We start from the raw sequence: 23,418 nt of genomic DNA, 5'->3' as shown, positions 1-23,418 counted from the left end.
GCTATTGAACAGCACCATAGCCAACCCAACCCACCACCTCAGACTCCTGTACCTGTGTAAGTGGTAATACACACACTGTTGTGCTCCAAGCTATTCCTCTGATTTTATTATGAAATACTTAGCCCATCCTTTATCTATCATGGCTAATGGCAAGCATATGGCAAGTGAAGATAGTGGTAGCAGTAAAAAGCAGCAAGCTCAATGGAAACTAAGTTGGCAATTATAAAGAAATTAGATAGCGGTGAAAAAATAGTAGATGTAGCATGCAAGGAATTATTATGAATCATTCAACTCTTGGCACAATCTTTCAAAACAAGGAATAAATTATGGCACATGTAAAAAGTCCTGTGCCTATGCAGTCAACAATTATAAGTGAAGAGATGAAATGGGAAAACTTCTGGTTATCTGGATGGAACACATGGAACACCAGAGATAGGTCTGTACTGCTTAGCCTCATGCTGATTCAGAAAAAGGCTAAAAACCTTCTCACTGACTTGAAGGCTAAGGCTAGCAAAAGCGCTGCAGATAAAATATTTGTTGCAAGGTTATACCCCTCAGCAAGTTTTTAATATTGCCAAGATAGGCCTTCTCTTGAAAAAATGCCAAGATAGGCCTTCTCTTGAAAAAATGCCAAAAAAGACATACATCACCCAAGAAGAGAAGATGATGCCAAGATTTAAGGTGGCAAAGGATAGGCTAACCTTACTGCTGGGTGGAAATGCACTGGGAAACTTCACGGTAAAACCGCTCTTAGTGTACCATGCTGCAAATTCATGGGCACTCATAAACATACACAAAGAGCTCTCTGCACATTATCTGGATGTCCAATAACAAAGCTAGGTTGACTCATGCTCTATCTCAAACTGAAGCTGTACTGCAAGGAGAATGTGATTCCTGTCAATATTCTCTTAATCTTGGATAATGCCACTGGGCACCGACAGCACTTAGAATGAATCAGGGAATAACAGCCAATTTCAAGAAATCTTACACTTGTCGTACTTATAGGAAAGCATTGAAAGAAGTGAATGGGCCTGGTAAGACCTTATGTGACTTTTGGAAAGGATACACCATTTATAGTTGCATCAAGAATTTTAATGCTGCATGGTGTGAAGTAAGTGGGATCAACATGAATGGAGCATGAAAGGCTTTATGCCCAGTTTGTCAACAACTTCTAAGGCTTTATCAAGGAAAGGAGGCAAAGGGAATCATTAACAGTCTTGTTGACATAAGTGAAAGGCTGCATCTTGACTTTGAGGTATAGGGCTTTGAAGAGCAGTTTGAGTGTCATTCAGAGGAGTTAATGAATGAAGATTTAATGGAGCTGGAAATGAAAAGAACAGAACTTGAGTTACAAGAAGAACTTCTTCCTTTAAAAAGGTTTGAAACAAAACTGATGGCCAAGGGGTTTTCTCTTAATGAGAAAGCTTTAACTATTTTTGAGTCAGGACCCAAACGCTGAGAGATTCTCAAAAGTAACAACGATCAACAATTTTATGCAGTGTTATCACATCACATAAAATGAAAGAAAAGGAAACCAATGCAAACTTCCTCAGATCAATTCTTCAAACCAGAGCCTTCCCACATCCGTTCACTGCTTCCTCCTCAGATGTAAAAGAAAGTGATATCGAAGAAACCCTTACCAAAGAAGACACTGACGTTGACAACCCCCCACCCCTGTAATTCCACACTGCCTCTCCTCTCATTCATCACCTCAAGCCTATGCTACCAGTTTCAGAGGTAAGAAAAAATAACTGAATTATCATCACAATTTATTTAGAAAAACGTACAGTACTGTTATTGAGTTTATACCATACTCTAAACTTATGAACAATTCCAAGATACAAACGGCCGTTGAAAACGCAACTCACTCATAAGTATGGTGGTGTCTGTAACTTAGATCTGATAAATCACTAATTTTTCACAATCCAAAACCACTGGGAGTTTACAAATTAATATAGTCTGTTCTGAGAAGATACAAGATGATTCCAGTGTGTATAAATTATTCAATTTCAGTATGAAATTAATGTTTATGAGACTCTTAACCCATTTCACAAAGATGAATAAAAAACACAATCAAGCAGTAAGAAGCAGACTATGTACTGTGTTCATAAAATTTCATTACATGCAAGTAATTCATATAACATCATGAATTAGAATGAGGCCAAGCTATTTTTCAACAGAAAATGTCTGTAAAATAGGGAGATTCTTGAATCAGCACTCAACAATATGAGCCTGTAGGAGTTGGGGGGACGTCTGGAAGAGAGATTACGTACATTGTTTTCTAACGCATGTAATTCCAGAGGATCTGCCACCCGTATCACCTAACAGCAAGTATAGTTCAAAACTCTGAACCATTACACAACGACCCAGAGTATGTTATACAATAATTTCCTGCCAAGATGGTAATATTGTAACTACATATTAACAAAACTGTACCTGCACTAATTACTTGCAACTATCTCAAATGAATCATAAATATTGCTAAAGAAAATACTCCCTATTAGTTGTTGTAATCTAAATCTAATAAAGAACAATTATAGTAACATAATATGGATAAACATGAACACAACACTAGTGGAAGAAAATCATCCATTCGGTACTTATTTCAGCTTAAGAATGTCTGATTATTTGGTAGGTATGAGTTCCCACCTGAAAACAAGGTACAAAACCGCCTTGAAAGTAAACATTTTGCTTCTTTCAAGAACAATTCCATAAGTTTAACATTACACGTGTTGCCTTCATAAATTAATATGATATTGTTAAACTACAATAAAGTTTTGTACATACTTACCTGGCAGATATATACTTAGCTATAGTCTCCGACGTACCCGACAGAATTTCAAATCCTCGCGGCACACGCGACAGGTAGGTCAGGTGGTCTACCTTACCCGCCGCTGGGTGGTTGGTGGCGGATGTACGAACCACTCCCGTAAGCTTGTCAGATTTTTCTCTTCCAACCCTGTCTCCTGAGGGGAGGCGGGTGGGCTATGGGCCAATTAATCGTATATTATCTGCCAGGTAAGTATGTACAAAACTTTATTGTAGTTTAACAATATCATTTTGTACATGAACTTCCCTGACAGATATATACTTAGCTGATTGGCACCCTTGGTGGAGGGTAAGAGACAGCTCAATAATACAGGTAAGACGGGAAACAACTAATGTTGTAGGATATAAAAACCTTGGTTCTCACCTTTTCAGGATGAAGACTTCATAGATACTATCTCTGAGTCTGCATTGCCTGGAGAGCTACAGCTAGGACGTGACCTGATGCTGAAAGACTCTCGGATCTACCACTGGGATATGTGATCCCCTATTGTGGTAGAATCCAAGTCGGATGCTGTTAGAGGGACCTTGTCCGCTTACCTAACAGATCCTTACCACTACCTCTGCAAGGAGCCAAAACCCACCAGACCACCTAACCAAAATACAAAGGGTTAATATTACGACAAAAAGAGGTGCCTCCTGCAACCTCTTTCAGACAACCAAAAAACAACAATATAAAATATAGGGTAACATATAAAAAATTTACACAGGATAAGTTTCAGCTCCCTGCCCCAGCACCGAATCCGCCGATACGAAAGGACCCAAGGCGAAGCATTTATCATATGTGATTTTTACATCACGTAGGTAGTGGTTTGCGAAAACCGATTGGCATCTCCAAAAAGTCGCCCTCCATCAAGTTCCGCACAGACATATTTTTTCTGAATGCAAGCGAAGTTGCGATGGCTCTCACCTCGTGAGCTTTCACTTTCATAGTTTAAAATGTTCTTCCTTACAAGCAAACATGTGCTCTGTAATAAGGCTTCTCAGAAAAAGGAAAGAGCATTCTTCGACATGGGCCGAGTGGGGTCCTTTACAGAGCACCAAAGCACATCTTGATTAGCCTTAAGTTGTTCCTTCCTCTTAAGGAAATACTTCATAATTCTCATAGGGCAAAAGAGTTCTTTCAGGCTCTTCCCCTACTAGAAAAGATAAACTACGAACTTCAAAGCTCCTGGGCCAAGGCCGTGATGGGTTTTCATTCTTTGCAAGGAAATTTGGAAGAAACGAACACACCATAGAATCTTCCTTAAAACCTACATTGCCTCGATAGCTTGGAGCTCACTCACTCTCTTAGCTGTAGCTAGGGCCAAAAGGAAGATAGCCTTCTTCGTCAGATCCTTGAAAGAGGCTAAGCTAGGAGGTTCGAATCTAGACGATCCAAGGAATTGTAGAACTACGTCTAGATTCCAGTTTGGTACCACATGAGGACGCTTAATGGTTTCAAATGATCTAATAAGATCATGCAAGTCCTTATCATCGGATATCTTTAAGCTCTATGCCGAAATACCGCCGCCAACATACTGCGGTATCCCTTAATAGTTGACACAACCAGATGACATTCTTCTTTGAGGAAAATAAGGAAATCCGCAATTTGGGTCACAGAGGTACTGGAAGAGGAAATGTTCTTCCTCTTGCACCAACGTCTGAAGACATCCCACTTTGACTGGTATACACGCAAGGTGGAAGGTCTCCTCGCTCTTGCGATTGCTTTAGCAGCTGTTGCTGAAAGCCTTTCGCTCTGACCAAACTTTGGACAGTCTGAAGCCAGTCAGACTGAGAGCGAGGAGATTTTTGTGGTACCTGTCGAAGTGGGTTGTCTGAGTAGATCGCTCCTTAGCAGGAGCGATCTTGGAAGGTCCACCAACCATTCCAGTACCTCTGTGAACCATTCTTGGGCCGGCCAAAAGGGAGCGATTAAGGTCAATTCTCGTTGAATCGGACTCTACGAACTTCTTGATGGTTAGCCCCAGGATCTTGAAGGGGGAAATGCGTAGACGTCGAGTCCGTTCCAGTCTGAGAAGAGCATCTATTGCTAATGCCTCTGGATCCGATATCGGAGAGCAGTAAGGATCCAGCCTCTTGTTCTTTGACGTGGCAAAGAGGTCTATGTGTGCCTGCCCCATAACTTCCACGGCTCTGGCATACATCCAGATGAAGGGTCCACTCTGTGGGAAGGACCTGATCTTTCCTGCTGAGGAGATCTGCTCTTACATTCCTTTCTCCCTGCACGAACCTGGTGAGAAGCTTGATTCCTCTTTCTCTGCCCACAGAAGAAGGTCTCTTGCTGTCTCGTACAGGGAGAAGAATGCGTCCCCCCCTGTTTCCTGATATATGCCAGAGCTGTAGTGTGTCCGCGTTGACCTGCACTACCGATCTTCTGACTTTGGGCTCGAAAGCCTTCAGAGCCAACCACACAGCCATCAAACTCCTTTCTGTTGATGTGCCAGGCTACCTGGTCCCCCTCCCAGGTACCTGACACTTCGCTGGTTCCCAGAGTTGCACCCCACCCCGTGTCCGACGCGTCGGAGAACAACACCAGGTTGGGGGTCTGTGATTGAAGAGACAGTCCCTTCGCAAAGAGGTTGGGATCTGTCCACCATAAGAGATGTTTCTTGATGTCCTGGGATAACGACAGGGAGAACGTCAAATCCTGAGAACGACGACTCCAATTTCCGATGAAGAAAGAAATTGGAGCGGTCTCAGGTGCAACCTTCCTAGGGAAACAAAATTGCTCCAGCGAGGGAGACGTCCCCAGCAGACTCATCCACTCCCTCACTGGTGCATACTTCTTTCCCTAAGAAGGTTGTTACTCTCTCGAATCCTCGGGCTATCCTTTCCTGAGAGGGAAAAGCCCGAAAACTCAGAGAGTTCATCTGTATCCCGAGATACACACACTCTTGCTCGGGAATTAGTGACGACTTCTTGAAATTGACGAGAAGTCCCAAAGCCTTCGTCAATTCTAAAGTTACTTGTAAGTCCTTCAAACAACGATCTTCTGAATTGGCCCTTATTAGCCAATCGTCGAGGTACATGGATATCCTCACCCCTTTCAAATGAAGCCATTGAGCCACATTCCTCAAAATCCCCGTGAACACTTGAGGGGCCGTCGAGAGGCCGAAACACAGAGCCCTGAATGAAAAATTTTCCCCCCCATCATGAATCTGAGAAACTTCCTCGAGGAAGGATGGATCAGTACGTGGAAGTAAGCGTCTGTAAATCCAAGGAAACCATCCAGTCCCCTGGACGAAGTGCTGCCAGCACTGATGAAGGCGTTTCCATCGTGAACTTCTTCTTTTCTACGAAGAAGTTCAGGGCGCTACATCCAACACCGGTCTCCATCCCCCTGAGGACTTCGGAACTAGGAAAAAGGCGGTTGTAGAAGCCGATGAATGATGGTCTGTCACTAGTTCGATAGCCCCCTTCTCCAGCATCTGATCTACTGCTAGATGGAGAGCTTGATTCATGATGGGGTCTCTGTACCTGGCCGTCAGTTCCCTTGGGATGGTCGTCAAGGGAGGTCTTTCGACGAAAGGGATGAGGTAACCTCTCCTCAAAATAGAAAGGGTCCAAGGATCCGCCCCTTTTGGGCCCAGACTTCTGCAAACTCTAAGTGTCTGGCGCCCACCGTTGTTTGAAGGACTTGCAAGTTATTTGGGGGCTTTAACAGACTTGGCGAAAGTCTTACCCCTTCTTGAAGGTCTACGACCTCTAAACGTAGAGGTTCTTGATGAAAAACGCCCCTCGAAAGGGTTCTCGAAACACTTGCCTTTTCCTTCTTAGCCTTGGTTAGGGAAGGAAGGGCGAGGTTTTCTTGCCGACTGTGCCAAAAGGTCCTGGGGGGTGGGCTCTTTTGGCCGAAAGTGATCTTGGAAATGTCCTGCACTCGATGTTTAGGGAACAACTGAGCAGACAGAGGAGCAAACAGCAAAGAAGACCTCTGGGCATGGAGACAGACTTCGTTAAGAAGGAACAATAAACCGACCTCTTCTTCACGATCCCGGCCCCATACAGGGAGGCGATTTCACTCACTCCGTCTCTTACCGACTTGTCCATACAAGACAAAACACACATAAGATCTTCTGGCGAAATTGACTCTGGCACTTCAATTTTCTTGGCTAGGACTCCCAACGACCAATCAAGGAAGTTAAATACTTCTAGCACTCTAAACATGCCTTTGAGCATGTGATCCAATTCATTCATTGCCCAAGTCGTCTTAGCAGAGTTAAGGGCAGTTCTCCTTGTCGAATCTACCAGCGCCGAAAATCCAAATCAGCCGAAGACGGTAGACCCAATCTAAGGACTCTCCTGTTTCGTACCAGAAACCAGCGCGTCCTGATAACTTCGAAGGAGGAAAAGCGAACATCGTTTTCCCCGCTTCTTTTTTGGAAGCCATCCAGGAACCAAAACTCCTCAGTGCCTTCTTCATAGAAAGAGTTGGCTTCATCCTCACACAAGAAGAACTCTTCGCTGTCTTCGCCGTTGAAAAAAGTGAGTGAGGAGAAGGAGGAGCCGTAGGAGAAAGGGAATCCCCAAAAACTTGCAAAAGTAGCTCTGTAAGCTTCTTGTAAGAAGACACAGCAGCAGAAAGTGTTCGGTTCCTCATCCGAACCTTCTAGGACGTCTTGTCGAGGCAGAGCGCGGAAGATCCTTAGGTGACGAAGGATCCTAGTAGAGTTGAGCGAGAGGTTGGAGAACGCCCTCTCTTAGAAGAGTTCACATCCACTGGAGAACGAAGAGAAGATCTGGGATGTCTACGATGAGATTCCCTCTTCGAGGTAGACGGAATCTCAGCCGAAGGAGAGGTAGGGCTCCTACTACCGAGAATCCTCGGAAATATCCACAGGGCGCTACGAGGAGGCGAGCGCCTACTATACTCTTTGCGCCTATCCCGAGGCGAGCGGCTGCCAGGAGAAGAGCGCTATCGAGAGCAGACGCTTTGCGCGGCTCTCTATACCTGTCCAGTTGCGTACGATCAACGGAAGTTCGACTGGAAGGCGAAATGCGCCTACTAGGAGAAGGCTGCTTGCGAGACTCTTGACGTCTAACAAGAGGGTAACATTCAGGAGAAGGGCGCTTCAAAGCTAACGAGCGCCTACTTGGAGAAGGGCGCTTCCGAGATTCCTGTTGCCTACCAAGAGACAAACGGTCAGGAGAAGTGCGCTAGAAGCGGGAGAGCGCCTACGGAGGAGAAGGGCGCTTGAAAGACTCTTGTTGTCTGCCCCGAGGAGAATAATCAGGAGTATGACGCCTTAAAAGAGACGAGCGCCTACTAGGAGATCGATGTGCAGTAGGCTCTTGGCGCCTACCTTGCGGAGCGCTAACAGCAGGCCGTCCATCATGCACACGACTCCTACCAGACTCTTGATGGCCTGTCAGGAGAGAAGTCACGATCCGACACTCGAGGAGAGTGACATCTGGACGAAGAACGCCTACTTGTATAGGGCGCCTTCTAGAATCTTGAGGCTGCTGAGGAGAAGTCTCACGCGAGGGAGTTGAAGAAATAGCGTGATGAGCAGGTGCAGTGCGCTTACCGGAAGCGGGAATCCAATCTGGAGAAAAAAACTTCTTTTTCTCCATATAGCGTCCTACCGATTTTTGGCGCCTTGAAGTCGAAAAAGAGCCAGGCGAGCGAGGGCGCTCACGCGAGCCCCTACCTTCATACGAAACCTCCCCATATGAAGGAGAATGCCTAAAAAGAGGAGAACGATCCTCTGAAGAGCGGCGCCTAGATCTCTTGATCGGAAGAGAAACGTCCCTTCTCCTACGTGATCTAACTGCTAGAGAGTCTGCTAGTGCGTGATCTGAGCTTGAAAGTCCCGCGAGTACTCTCGTAGGCGAATCTTGTTGTTCTTCTCGGAAGCAGGCGCCGAGCGCGGAGCGCGAGAAGAAGAACGATCACAGGATTTCTTGGTTCTTCGCCTCCACCGACGATTCTTCCGGGAAAACCTCCGGACTAGAAGCCAAAGGACTGCAGGGAGCCTTCCAAGCCCTCTTCAACGGGCGCGACGCATCTGGGGAGTTCCAACCTCTCTTCGGAGAGGGAGACGACGAAGAGGAGAAGCATTGGCGTAGTAGCTCCTTCTTGTAGCGATCCGAGGCCTAAAAAGGCAGCCTGGGAGCGTACTTCAGGATCTGCGAGGGGACGCCTGACCGGTGGGGGTTCTCCCTAGCCCTCTTGCGGCTTTCGACTTTCCTACTCCACTGGAACTGGGAGTCTGGAAGAGGTCTAGGCCTAGAGGCACTAAGGAGCCGGTCAGACGCACCCTCCACAACACTGGGGACACTGCACTGATCACTAACACTCTCCTTACCTTCCAACTGACGAATCTTCTGATCCATAGAACGAATCGTGGCCTCTCAGAGCTGCCGCCTCCGAAGGCGAAATCTTCGGCTTCGGTGCGGGGAGCAGGGGCTGCAACTTGGGAAGAAGGTTCTAATTCTACGTTAGTATTAGGATCCACATCCAACTCACTCATTCTAGATCTACTAGAACTTCTAGAGGAAGCCTTACGCACTCTATCACGTTCCAACTCAAAATCAAACCGGTCCACAATCAGCGTATGCCAAGCCAAACAAAGCGAATACGTCACCAAAAGAAGTCCAAATTAAACTCCAGGCCAAGCGAGAATCGAAAAAACTATCGAGAGGAACCGACAAACAGTTGTTATCGTTCCCGCGACAGAGAAAATCTGACAAGCTTACGGGAGTGGTTCGTACATCCGCCACCCAGCGGCGGGTAAGGTAGACCACCTGACCTACCTGTCGCGTGTGCCGCGAGATTTGAAATTCTGTCGGGTACGTCGGAGACTATAGCTAAGTATATATCTGTCAGGGAAGTTCATGTACAAAAATGATATTGTTATGATACAATAAAGTTTGTTCATACTTACCTGGCAGATATATATATAGCTGTATTTTCTGAAGTCCGACAGAATTTTAAAAACTTCCGACACACGCAGTGGTCGGCCAGGTGGTTAGTACCCATTCCCGCCGCTGGGAGGCGGGTATCAGGAAACCATTCCCATTTTCTATTCATAATTTTTATTTCCACTGTCCCCTGAGGGGAGGTGGGTGGGTACTTGATTATATATATCTGCCAGGTAAGTATGAAACAAACTTTATTGTATCATAACAATATCATTTTGTTCATGAAACTTACCTGTCAGATATATATATAGCTGAATCCCACCTTTGGAGGTGGGAAGGGACAGAATAGAAGGATTTGGGAAACAAATGCATGCAGATGATTTACATCTTGGTTCCACCTGTTAGCATAGCTGGCTTCGTGGTTACTGCCACGTAAGTCTGCTTGTGCTACTAGAGTTGCCAGCGAGGTAGAGACCTATATAGCTGGTGCACTCCAGATGATCTGTCAACAGGGGCGAGACCACGACGTGACTAGACCATATTGACCATACCATGAGGGCTAAGAAGTAAAATAAATATATATATATATAAATATATATATCACCACCTGACCAACCTAGCCAAAGTTAAGGTGTGTTAACTAAGGCTTAAGAGTTAAGAAGTCGCCGTTGTCGGCGACTCAACAACTAAATTAAGAGCTCTTCCTAACCATTTCTACAGGATAGGAGAGTGGTACTTCTTGCCCCCAAGATTGTGTCTGCAGACACGTACGGCCCTAGCGAGCAGCAGATCTCATATGCCATCTTCACATCTCGCAGGGAGTGTGAAGTGAACACAGAGTTGCTTCGCTAAAACATGGTACTCAGGATGTTGCTGAGTGCCATGCTCTGTTGAAATGCTTCCGAGGCCGCGCCCTCACCTCGGTGAGCATTCAGAATAAAAGATTTCAAATCTTTGTGCAAACACAATGCAGGAGCATTTTTGAAAAAACTCCTTAACACTAAAGCCAGGCTGTTCTTCGATATGGGCAAGTCTGGTCTTTTTCGGAACACTGCAGATTGCCCGAATGACTTCGACTTTCTTGAGTTTTATGTAGATAAAACTTGAGAGACCTGACAGGGCACAGGACTCTCTCTGGCTCCTGCCCACTAACTTGTGCCATCCTTGCTCCAAGCTCCTGGCCCAAGGACAAACGGGTTACCATTCTTAGGCCACAACGGAAGGGTTAGAGAGCACACCGCCTTGTTCTCTAAAGCCAAAACTTGTGACGATGGCTTAAAATCTCACTAACCCTCTTTGTCGTATCTAGGGTGGTTAGAAGAAGGCCTTCCTGATCACATGCAAGAAGTTAACAGGTAGGAGAGGTTCGAATGCTTTGACATCAAGAACTTCAGACTACGTCTAAGTTCCATATTGAAAGCTTCGATCGGACATGCACAGTCAGTCCGTCTGTACTAAAGTCAGGTGACCAACCAGTTGACCAGTCAGACGAATCAAGGACAGCAAGGCTGTACCCTGAAGACCATAAGGCACTATTCTTCGCTGAAGGATGAGTGTCTGGACTGCCTGGGCGATTCAAATCTAAGCAAACCTTGGGGGTGTATCAACGCAACCCAACGTCGTCAGCGAATCAACTCCTGACTCGAGCTTCTGGTGCCAGGAGAAAGGAGCGAGGAGCAAAAAGGCGATTTCAGTCCCGAAGGAAGAATGCCTGACAGTCCAACCTGGTCTCATGTTACACGATCATCGGGGGTGTATAAACGCAACCGACTTCGTCAACAAGAAACTCAGGGCTACTATATGTCGCCTGATCTCGCACGAGTGTCTGACTCCGAGAAAACAGGTGAGACAAAAAGTAGATGATGAGCGAGGTTCGAGATTCCACAGAACTCAAAGATCGTGAAGGGCTTTGTGTTTGACAGACGCAAATCTCTGAGCCCAAAGGCCGTCAACACATATTTGCGTATTCTTTAATAGTTGTGACTGCCAGCTTATCCCATTCTTCAGACGGAAATGGAAGACGGTAATCTTATTCCTGTCAACATCTCGATAGCCTGAACGTAGTCAGACTCAGAGCGGAGATGTATATAGGTAGTTATAGGTACCTTTCGAGTTAGAGTAGACCGACCTCTCTCGGAAAAGGTCCTTTTGGAAAGTGAACTAGGAAGTATGTGACCTCTGTGAATCCAGGATCCTGAAGGCCAACATGGGGCGATCAGCGTCATTGTCGCTCCCTGTGACGTCATAAATCCTCTTATTACATTTCCTAAGCGATTGAAAAAAGAGGAAAAGAGACTAAATATCCATCCCCGTTCAATATCATAGGATGGCGTTTAATGGTACCGATCCCGGATCGAGAATAAGGAGCAGAAAAGAAGAAGCCTCTTCGTCCTCAACATATCGAAGAGAAGAATGAAAGGGCGTCCCTAAAGTCTCCACAACTCTCAACTTACTTCTAAAGAAAGATTCCACTCGGAAGTCAATAGTTGCTGCCGTCGATCTAGACGATTCGTACGGACTTTTGCAATCCTGTAACGAACCTCTAGAGGATCGTTACATTCTACGCCTGTTGTTATAATAGGCTTTCTCGTAAACTCGAACAGGGACCGAGAGAAGATACTTCTTAAGATATGAGAGAGCTGTGGAATATCAGAGTTGATCTGGACACTGGTTCCCAAAACTCGTTACGAGGACTGGAGGGACTACCGAATCGCTTTTACTTCTTTCAGATTAAGATCCAAGACATCTGAAACCTATCCAGATGTCCGGCACCTTCTTTCTATCACCTCAGGTGATAAACGCACTGAGAGATGTTCAGAATCATTCCTAGATCTTGAATAATATTTCAGTTTCCCGGTAGGAAAAAACTGTGGTCTGAATTGCAGTCTATTCGGGAAACAAACTTCTTCAGGAAGGAAATGGTCCCCAGCAAGCTCATCCATTCCCTCCCCGAGTATGCTTACTTCCCTAATAAGGCTGCGCTTTGCCTAAGCAGGAGAGCATATAAAAGTGCAATGTTGCGGTAGACTCGTAGTTCTATACCGTGCGGTAACGAGCACCGAAAGGATTAAGAGATAACTCTTGTTTGAACATAGTAAGGCAAAACGAATGCAACGTTTATTCATTCACGTAAAAAATCCCTCAATCTTAGGCTAAAGTCCGTGATTGTAGGGCAGAGATACAGTTAGTCAGTCAATTCCCGCAGGAGAGACGTAACCGCCAGCACAGAGATACGGTTAGTCAGTCAATCCCGCAGGAGAGAGAGACGTAACCTACCGCGCATGACAGCGCCCGATCTGTTACTGGCTCGGTTGGACTGGAGGTGGAGGACAGACACAGCGTGACAGCAGCAGCCAGCAGCTTACGAACGTCGTCTCTTAACTTTATGTCTTGGTTGCCAGCTACCCTATTCTACGAAGAAATAGGTCCGTTATTTTTTTTTTATTTTTTTTTTTGAGCAGAAAGACTCTCAAGCTGGATATTTAAGCGAAACAGAAAACGCTAAATATATAGATGCGTTTGTGTCGTCAGAACACTACCATACAACGGTAAAAGATAAATCGGAAACTCCTGGAAGGCTGCAGGGAGTAACGATTAAATGTCCTTAAAATAGACAATAGACCTCTCGGTTGCCATCCGAAGAGGTAACTACAGCAAGCGTATATGACTTGGACCAACCAGAAGTAAAATAACGCAAGGCAAAATATGAAATTATATCACAATAAAGTTTGTTCATACTTACCTGGCAGACATATATATAGCTGAATTCGGAAATACAGCTACATACATATCTGACAGGCAATTATTTCATGAACAAAACTTAAGAGAATCGAAAGCAGTCAGCTCAAGCTTCTTATGTTACTGGACATAAGCGTTCATTGACGTAGTCTACAAGTCTATTCTTGTACGAGTCTGCGAATGACGAATGAGAGCTCTTCCGAATCTTGTCAATAAGAGCTTATTCGCTTACGCAATATCAAGTTAATGAGATGTTTGTCAATGAGAACTAACCCATTTACGGGACAAAGAGATATTTTGTCAATGAGGGGATACCCACTTACTTGACAAAACGAAAGTATATTGTCAATGGGGGAAAGTCACTGAATTGACAAAACGTAATCCAGGGAGTCAAGCATTTAATTTTTTCGATTCCCGTCTCAAACGAGGAAGGGGCAAGAATCCTGTTAAGAGACTGGGCTTACGGCAGGTAGAACGACGATGTTCAATTCGGCAGCGTAGTCCCGACTAGAAACTAACAAAATCTATCATTCAAAACCCTTTCAGATGGGCTAAAAAAGCTTGCAAAATTATACCTAAGGGAGGAAGAAACTCTCCAACCAGCTTCCTCTCCCGTATCACAACTAATGCCTGCTAAAGCTTAAAATTTATTGGCAGTATGGCAAAGGAATCCTGTCTTGCGCTTTCCTGAAGAGCGTCCTTTTGATGAGTGCCTTTGCAAGAATCCCACTGAACGTTGCCGAGAGTCCTGACGTGCAGGACATCGAGCCTTACATAACCCGTAACTGCCTTACGCAAAAGTCTTGACTGCGGTAGTGGCAACTTAAATTTATTGCAGAATGGCAAAGGTTGCGGTAGAGCAAACGAGATCTTCCCTTGAGCTTTCCTTAACTCCATCCACCTATGCGAAAAGCAATATTAATTGACAGAGACCTCTTGAATTCACGAAACCCGATGTCTTGTTGGGTTTCGAAGAAGAAGTTGTCTGTTCACTTTAAACTTCCTCCGAAGCACTGCCTACTTCACATTCTTTGCAGGTGAGGTAGAAGGTCATCACCGGAAGGTAGAGATAAAAACATTCTTTAGGCCATATCTGAAACAAGAGCTTGAAGAGTTCAACAGAAACGTTCAGCCAGGCGACACACCTGGCGTGCGCTGGTGCACGCTCGGCGTCCACTGGAGCGCGCTCGGCGTCCACTGGAGCGCGCTCGGCGTCCACTGGCGCGCACTTGGCGTCCACTGGCGCGCCACTTGGCGTGCACCTGCGCGCGCCTGGAGTCCATCCGAGCGTCCCGGGCGTCCGCTCTCAAAGCGTCCTGCTACTATGACTTCTCTTACGTATTTCTCGGTGGAAAGACGGACACGAGTTCAGGCGACGTTCGCCTTCTTACTTCTCACTGAAACGCATAACGAGAGAGAGAGAGGACGTGAAGCGTCCTCTTCTATAAAGCTTCTATTTAGAGGGCGCGAGTCCTTCCGAAAGCTCCAACCCCTGCATGGGAGGACGCTTCGGAGGACGAGAAGCAATCTTTCAGGATTCGTGCACGCGCACGCACTTTGGCAGTCTGGGGATTTTCATCAGAAACTGCGAAGGCACGCCAGATCGGTGGGGGTTCCTTGTAACCCTCCTTAGGCTTTCGACATGCTCCCTCCCCGGGTCCTGGGAGTCAAGCAGAGGTCCCGGCCTAGAGGCGAAACGAGGCCGATCTGACGCACCCTCCACTACACAAGGGGTATCACTGCACTTCTGCACTTCACTTTTACTCTCTAAAGCAAGCACTTTCGATTCTAAGATACGAATCGTAAAAGAGTATCAGAGAAAGGGCAATTCCTCTACAGACACTGCTTAGGGCCCGAAGGCAACACTGCAGGGTTAGGAGTAACAATTACAGAAGTAGCACTTCACAGCAATGAAGGAGAGCGAGCACCTCTCGTAGACATATTCATAGCCCGTAGGCCATACTACAGGGTTAGGCAAAATAAAGTCTACAGGAAGGTTAGCAGGTTCACTACCCTGACTTTTGTTACTGATTAATTGCGTACATACGAATCATACGTCTTCCTTACGGAATTAGACATGTTTACTGATTAATTGCGACATACGAATCATACGTTCTTCCTTACGGAAATAAGACAAAGTCTCACACTCCTTACATGACAAATCTCAACAAAGAAGCAAGACCCATACCCCTCGTACATACCAAGTGCGGATCTACCGAAGCTTTCGGTAGCCACACCCTATCTTTGCAGACAACCCCGTCTGAAACTAGCCTAACTAGATTCAGATATTTTATGCAAAAATGAATCAAATTCAAATCAATTTAAGATAGCGTATGCCTAGCCACAAATCCCACAAATCCAAGTAAATAAATCAAAAGACAATTAGGATACTTAGGGCAATGAAGTTTCCAAATCCTAAGACGGAGGTACTGAAAACAGGTGTTTTCAGCACCAGCGACAGAAAAATTATGAATAGAAAATGGGAATGGTTCCTGATACCCGCCTCCCAGCGGCGGAATGGTACTAACCCCACCTGGCCGACCACTGCGTGTGTCGGAAGTTTTTAAAATTCTGTCGGACTTCAGAAAATACAGCTATATATATATCTGACAGGTAAGTTTCATGAACAAACTTAGCTGTAATAGAATCATGTCACACTGTACACAGAGAAAGGAATCATAGGTCACTGAGATGCCGTCACAAGAAATTGATCAAATTTGAAAGTGTATATATGAAAAGATTTGTTTAGAAGTTTACTTGTCACTCATTAGTAGCAGAAGCAAGACAGGTCTTAGGTACTAAGCATAAGCACATATGATCAGCACCCCAAAGCCACAACTTTAGCTAACACTTAGAGCATGGTCATGCTGCCAATGAAATCTATCAAGACTTGAGAAGCTCACAGTTGAGACCACCATACTGTGAACACTAAGTGAAAACAGCAGACATGACATTTCTGTAAAATCATCAAAACTTACACAATAAACTTTAGTAAAATCAATAAGATAGTGTCCCTTACGTAACATATAAAACCTTACCTGTACGAAGCTAGTAGAGTAAAGGGATCACCGTGGTCTGACTCCATATTTTTGACTGCAGCCAAGCACTCTGGGTCCCGATGAGCACGATTAGTGAAAGGACTCTGCACACTCATGGCAGCTGCCAGAGACAAGACAGGATCAACCTGAAAATGGAGGAGGCACTTTATGAAATAAACTACGTACATTTGTATTTCAACTAAAAGAGCAATCAAAGTAAAACAAATAAACAAATAAAAATCTGGGCACTCCACGTATGTAAATGCAATGAATCATAAACTGAGAACAACTTAAAAGACAAGGAGCTATCATAAGAATAACCATGACAATATTTCCTAACCTACAACAAATGTAACTACTGAAAAGATTACATTCCCTTAATGCACAACCTCTTATCTTATTTATACTGAAATGTCCACAATAAAGCAGTATTTATAAAGAATAAAGGTATCAATTGAAGATAAGTCTTTAGTCTTCCTCTCTTGTGAGTGTCCCTTACCAAAGGATGGTTCTACTCAAGATGTTACACGTCATTAACTGCTTTGGTGTGAGGAAGCTGCTGCAAGGAAAAAACCAACTGGAAGGTTTATACTTGGGAAAATAAAATTAATTGGAAATCTGCATCTATCCATAAAGCTGATAAAGCTGACAATAACTAGAAACCTGAAGATTTCCAGGAGGCTCATGAGCTTCTGGTACAGGTATGCAGGACGTAATTCACCAAGAGTGGCAACATATGTGAAGGACGTGACCACAAATAAAATTGTATCACTCGTATAAACATTGTGATTCCATATTACTAGGAGACTGGATGGCTACCATTGTCATTCATGTAATATAATACTTTTGTTTGCCACAAGCCTTCTTCCTCTTACAAGGGTGATGCTAAAATGTGCTACTCTTTTTATTTTCAGCAAGTTCCTTTGGAATGAGGCTGCTAACCACCCCATCTGTCCTGCTGGTGTCAAGGAAACTTATGTGCCAACAACAACAACAAACCTGTCCATATTCATACTGAAGAGGCCAAAGATTCAAAACAAGGGTGCAGGGCACTTTGATGTGGCTTACAGCCTTCCTTGAACTTACAAATGTATCCACTAATACAGTCAAAAAGAGGTGTTTATTCCTTTCACTGGACAGTGAGGCTTTATGGCACCTCAACAAAATAGGGATGTGAGCAATACCGCACGAGTAATAGTGACCAATTATGAAAGCAAAGAACTAGTAACTGTCACAGTAGAAGTTCTCATACAATAAATACACTATCTTATGATTGCCCTAATTTCCAAATATTCTATAGCACTATTATTACAAAGTTTAACCATACAACTATCATAAATCACAGCTAAAACTATCATCAAAACAAAACCACCACTTACAGCACTTGTTTCTAGAAGAAAAAGAGTTTAGGAGGTTGTAGAAATCTGAACAAATAAACAATCCCACAATGGTATATGTAATAACTGATTTGAAATGTGGCACTAATATTGTCATACACTACAAATACAGAAAGCTTTACCAAAAGCAAAAGAATTTCTGGGAGATTTTGATGAGATCTTTTTTCCATGAGTTGACAATAAAAAATTGGACCAAAGAGTTTTGGTAAACATTAAAAAAATTAAATACAGTGTTACTTATGCACAGTGAATCATGGAGTGAAACTGTAGCATGATACCCATTGTTTAGAGAGTTGATTCTGTCTGACCTTTTTCATCCCTAGTGACTTCACCACTTCCTGACTCATCCTAAATCTCTACTAAGACTAGCAGCCATTTCAGTTTGCATTACAGAAACAGAATCTTGTTACTGAAGCTAACAATCATGCGACTAAGTAGAGCAACAGAAGCCCCAAACCAGTTTCCTTTATGTCACAAGACATGATAAGTGTAAGCTCACTGTTCAACAATCAACAAGAACATTCTGCTCCCATTAATTTGCACAACTGTGACTGACATTAAACACAATGCCTGATTACATTGAAGGCAATGCTGATGCAAAAGACTGACAGGAGTGGAGAAAATGCTTGAATGCTGCTGAGGAGTTTGAATGGCTTCAGAGAGGCATTTATTATTATTAAAATAGTTTAACCAGATCACTGAGCTGACTTTCAGCTCTCATGGGGCTGGTCTGAAGGATTAGATAAAACGCCAGGCTAAGAACTGGGATCAAATGGGTAATTCAGTATAATAAAGAACCATTTAAAATTAAATAAAAGACTGTGCCGAGGCAGATCCTTTCATACTAGAACACAAGCAGGCAATAAATACATTTATTCATGTTTCCATACACACATACTAAAAAGGTGTATTAAACTTAATAATAGGTCGAGAAACTTAAAATTTTCTTATCTAAAATTCATTAATTATTCTGAGGTTTTTTATTTTTATTATAGAATACTTATTTTTATAATTTACTAATTAAATCAGAGTTCCTTACAATGTCAAAATTGGAACCACAGGAATGTGAAAGATTCTGACAAAATTGCTTTTATTTCTTTATTTCCAAAAGTTGTCAGTCTTTGCTGGTCATACTTTGGATATTCATACAACACATGTCTGACAGTTACCAACACCTTGCACTCTGAGCAATCCAGAGCAGGGCTTCATGGACTGCTCATCAAGTACCCATGTGTCAGATGAGTGCGGCCTATACGTAGACGTGTCAGGATTACTTGGGTATGTCTCAGATAGGCATTTAGCTACATGTGGACTATGTTCCTGTACGACAGAAAACAAGAGGTAAAAGTCTTCTCTACATGGAAAATCTCATATGGTAAACAGTAGGAACATAGGTGCCAATACCAAGAAAAGAGGGTGGCAAAGGAGGAGCTAAAACTAAAATTTCAGTAAAGATATTGTCCAAAAGTCTGATAATCTGTGGGACTTGTACACCCATTGGCACACATAAAAAGTGATTGCCATAACTGCCAGCAAAATATAGGACTGCTGCACAAGTGCAAACCTACCTGATCCACAGGAAGTTCTATTTCTTCTACAAGTAGATTGATGTGAGCAAATGAATAGGCTTTGTTACAGTAATGCATTTGTTTGAAAAAAAAAACTCCTGTTTAAGAGGCATGAATCCAATTAACTTACTCTGCAATAAATAAATTTGATTGTAGTGATTACTGATAACAAGACTTTGCCCAAGAAGCTCTTGTCACATGCCAACTCATTGCAAGATACAGCATGTACTTTATTTTTTTTATAAAAATAACATTATTAGATTATAATGAACTTAGTAAATTGCATCCTACAGTATCAGAAGTTATCATTACTATTACTACTACTACTATTACTATTACTAATACTTTTAATAAACATGGCTCTTACCTGGTGGAAAAGTGATCCCATAATTAACATCTTGCCTAAGCTGACATCCATGGGGAGCTGAGACAAGAGTTTCCCTATTGTGGTGAGTCCTTCTATATCTGTTAGAGCACCCTGGGTTTTCAAAGCAATCACAGAATTCTCTAGACTCTCAGGGGCTGGAGGTTCAATGAATGGAAATAATCTAACATCCGGAAGACCCATTGAGATCATTTGTAATGTAAGAGAATCCAAAGGTACACGTTGGATTTCCGGAGCACTGTACTGGGCAAAAGAGTTGTATTCTTCTTCTGAATATAATCGGAAACAAGTCCCAGGGCCTGTGCGACCTGCGCGTCCCTTCCTTTGTTCTGCTGAAGCCTGACTGATCCAGAACTCTTTCAGTTTCTGCATTTTTGACAGAGCATCAAAACTCATTTCTTTAACTTTCCCAGAGTCTACAACAAATCGCACACCATCAATGGTTACCGATGTTTCAGCAATGTTAGTGGACACTATGCACTTTCTAACCCCCTCTGGAGCCATATCAAACACTTTTTCTTGTTCTGTGACAGACAGCGTACTATGTAGTGGGAGGACTACCCACCTGTTGGTTTGCTGTGCATAGAGTTTTGCAGCCTCTACAACAGTTGATATTTCACTCATGCCACTTAGAAAGACAAGCATATCTCCTCGTTCATCATCTGGATACTTGTTATCAATGAGCTGCATAACACGAATGTATGGAGCTGGGTTGATTTTTTCCCTCTTACTTGCCTGCTCCAAAAAGGGAATTGGGAAATACTGTAATTTTATTGGATATAACCGTCCTGGGACCTGAATAACAGGAGCCTGGCCCATGAAGTAGTTGCGGAAAAGATCTATATTAATTGTGGCAGACATCAGAACAATTTTGATACTGTCACGCTGCAACAAAAGGCATTTCATGACGCCCAACAGGAAGTCGGTGTGCAAATGACGTTCGTGAATTTCATCCAAAATGATCACATCATATAAAGATAGGGATGAATCCACTGAGATTTGCCTTAAGAGAAGTCCTTCAGTCAGAAATACAATTTTTGTGTGTTCTGTTTTGTGCTTCTCAAATCGTATTTGATAACCTACTTTTGATCCAAATTCATTCAATGTTTCATATGCAACCCTCTTTGATAATGAAATGCAAGCAATCCGACGAGGCTGAGTGCAAGCAATGTTTGAAAATCCAGCAGCTAGAAGGTACTGAGGAACTTGAGTGGACTTACCACATCCTGTGTCACCTGCAATAATTACAACGTTGTTCTCTCTGACTGCAGACACAATTTCCTGTTTATACGCAGCAATGGGAAGGTTAGCTTGGGATTCACGTAACTTTTTATACTTCTCAAATCTTTGTTTCTGTATAAAATCTAAGTAAAGAAGAATGATAAACTTTGCTTCTAAGATTTTCTTGCGGGACAATCTCTTTTTGCCATCCTCCAAATCTCTTGGGGGAAGTCGGTTTTGCTTTTGCAAGTCAAATGTCATATCCTTAAGATTTTAAGAACCAAAAAATTGATCCCAGTATCTCTTATTGAATTTCAGAGGAAGCTGATATACAGAGCCAAACTGACCTTCTTTGGAGTCCCTTCTCTCTTCATTGTGATCTTTACACATGTCCCTAATCTTTTTCTGTTTCTGCAGTCCATGATACTTTTTCAAGAACTTCCAAAAATCATGATACTCTTCAGTTCCCCTTTTGATAACATCCTCATCCCTGAAAAACATTTGGTTCAGCTCATACCGATGATCTTCCCAATTAAACTTCAATTCCTCCTCAGAATCTGTGTCACTGTCCTCACTCAAGCACCTCGTTCTTGATGTTGATGGCTCTGGTTCTTCAATACTTTTGGAAATAAAGCCTTTCCCCCAACCTTGCTTACTTTCAGCCTCACTGTCACTTTCACTATCACTGCTTACTTTCACAGGGAGCATATGTCTGGTACCAGAATACTGGTTTAGGGAAAGAGGCTTTGATCTGCTGGACTCTATTCTTGATCTACCTCCATCCATTGGTTCTTGTCTGCAAAATTCATTCTTCCCTTCATTTCTCTTCCTAGACAATTTGTAAGATGAGTCTGTACCTGAGTTTGAACTTGACTGTGGTGATGAATCTGAGCTTGAACTTCTTGACTCCGAACTGGTGTAAGTCTTTCGATGTCTCTTACGCTTTCTATCATGTGAGGCATGACGTCTCTTACACTTATTCTTGTGTTTCTCCTTGCGATGATAACTATGTGAATGTCTTCTCTCTGGAGAAGGGGATGGAGATGACGTTCGTTTTTGCTTTTTTTGACCCATAATGACTGAAAATGTGTACACATGTAGTAAAGAAAGGATCACTTAAAAATGTAACAGTATGCAATAGTACAGTAAAATACACTTCAGTTTATACACACAGCAAGCAGCAGCATAGAGTAACTAACATCTCAGTCAACAAATCACTCCTTGAACTTCCATTCTTGACGACACATTGGGCACTGCTGGTGGAGCTGCTGTGATTGTAACCATTTCATAATGCAATGGATATGAAAGCAGTGGGAGCACTGACCCCAAACCAGTGGGCAGTCATCACCTGGAAGTCGACAATCTGAACAGCACCCGTCGAAAGGCATGCGACAAATCCCACAACTATCATCGTTAGCAACCCATCTCCAGGTTGCTACTCCAGTCCAGGATTTTATTTTTACCTTCATTTCCTGTAAATAGAGAGAACTCAAATTAATATTTTTGGCACCCCTAACACTCACTTGTTTTATAACAAATATAACTCTCTTTGCTTTACAATAACTCACAGAAATCTATAAATCTCATAAATAAAATGTAGCATTACATTGCATATAAAATACAGTTTTACATAAGCCGTAAATGCAGATGCTATTGTATTTATGAAGGGGACAAGCAATGGATATTGCAATTTAAGGCTAGCTACAGGTACAATTTTGAATCTTGTACTAACACAAAGACTATGTGCACTGGCTGAAGCTTTTAATAATGTTTAAAATAATAAGGTTGTTTCATCCCAACCTCATTCATTATGTACACTCGGCAAGGAATGTTAAGATACAGTTTTTTTAAATCTTCGGACATATAGTGTTCAATAATGCCACACCTGGCAACTCTAGAAAGGGGGCGGAGCTTCAAAATCGTAGGTTTTTTTTGCTTTCTAGATTTCCATTAACTTTACACCATAAAGATTCTGTAGAGGTCCTTTAATAATTTATACTTGAATGTAGAAACAGGCTCTATATTATTCGTTAAAGTTGGTTTGGTAACGTCAGTTCAGGGTAGAATATCGATCATCCATTTTTAAAACCTACTGTGAAACCTTATCTATAAGTAATGTTTGACACTAAACTGACGTAACATTCATGCGTAATTGAAGACGGATCTTAAACAATGAGAGAAAGTGTTTTAAAATTTGGTCAGTACTTGTGGAAATCGTGAGGAACAATACAGTAAAGAATGAAATATTATGACGATAGAGAGAGAGCGGACAAGCATACGCCTATCGTAGAGATACTTAATTCATTATATTTACTTTGAGAGATTAAGTGACAATATTTTTTTCAAATGTTTCAAGAGAGAGAGAGAGAAACTTGGAA

General features: G+C 43.0%; 1 protein-coding gene across 1 annotated transcript in view; it reads right to left on the bottom strand.

Annotated features, from left to right (window-relative positions):
- LOC135206653 (probable ATP-dependent RNA helicase DHX34) overlaps positions 1–23,418 on the bottom strand; it is a gene marked incomplete in the record, with an annotated part of 314,170 nt that overhangs the window by 262,260 nt on the left and 28,492 nt on the right. Inside the window, 2 exon segments of the mRNA XM_064238012.1 lie at positions 16,470–16,615; positions 19,802–22,511. Coding sequence (XP_064094082.1) covers positions 16,470–16,615; positions 19,802–21,301 — 1,646 coding nt within the window.

This window comes from Macrobrachium nipponense, chromosome 31, assembly GCF_015104395.2.
Source record: "Macrobrachium nipponense isolate FS-2020 chromosome 31, ASM1510439v2, whole genome shotgun sequence".
NCBI lineage: Eukaryota > Metazoa > Arthropoda > Malacostraca > Decapoda > Palaemonidae > Macrobrachium > Macrobrachium nipponense.
This window is presented reverse-complemented; position numbering and strand designations above follow the sequence as displayed.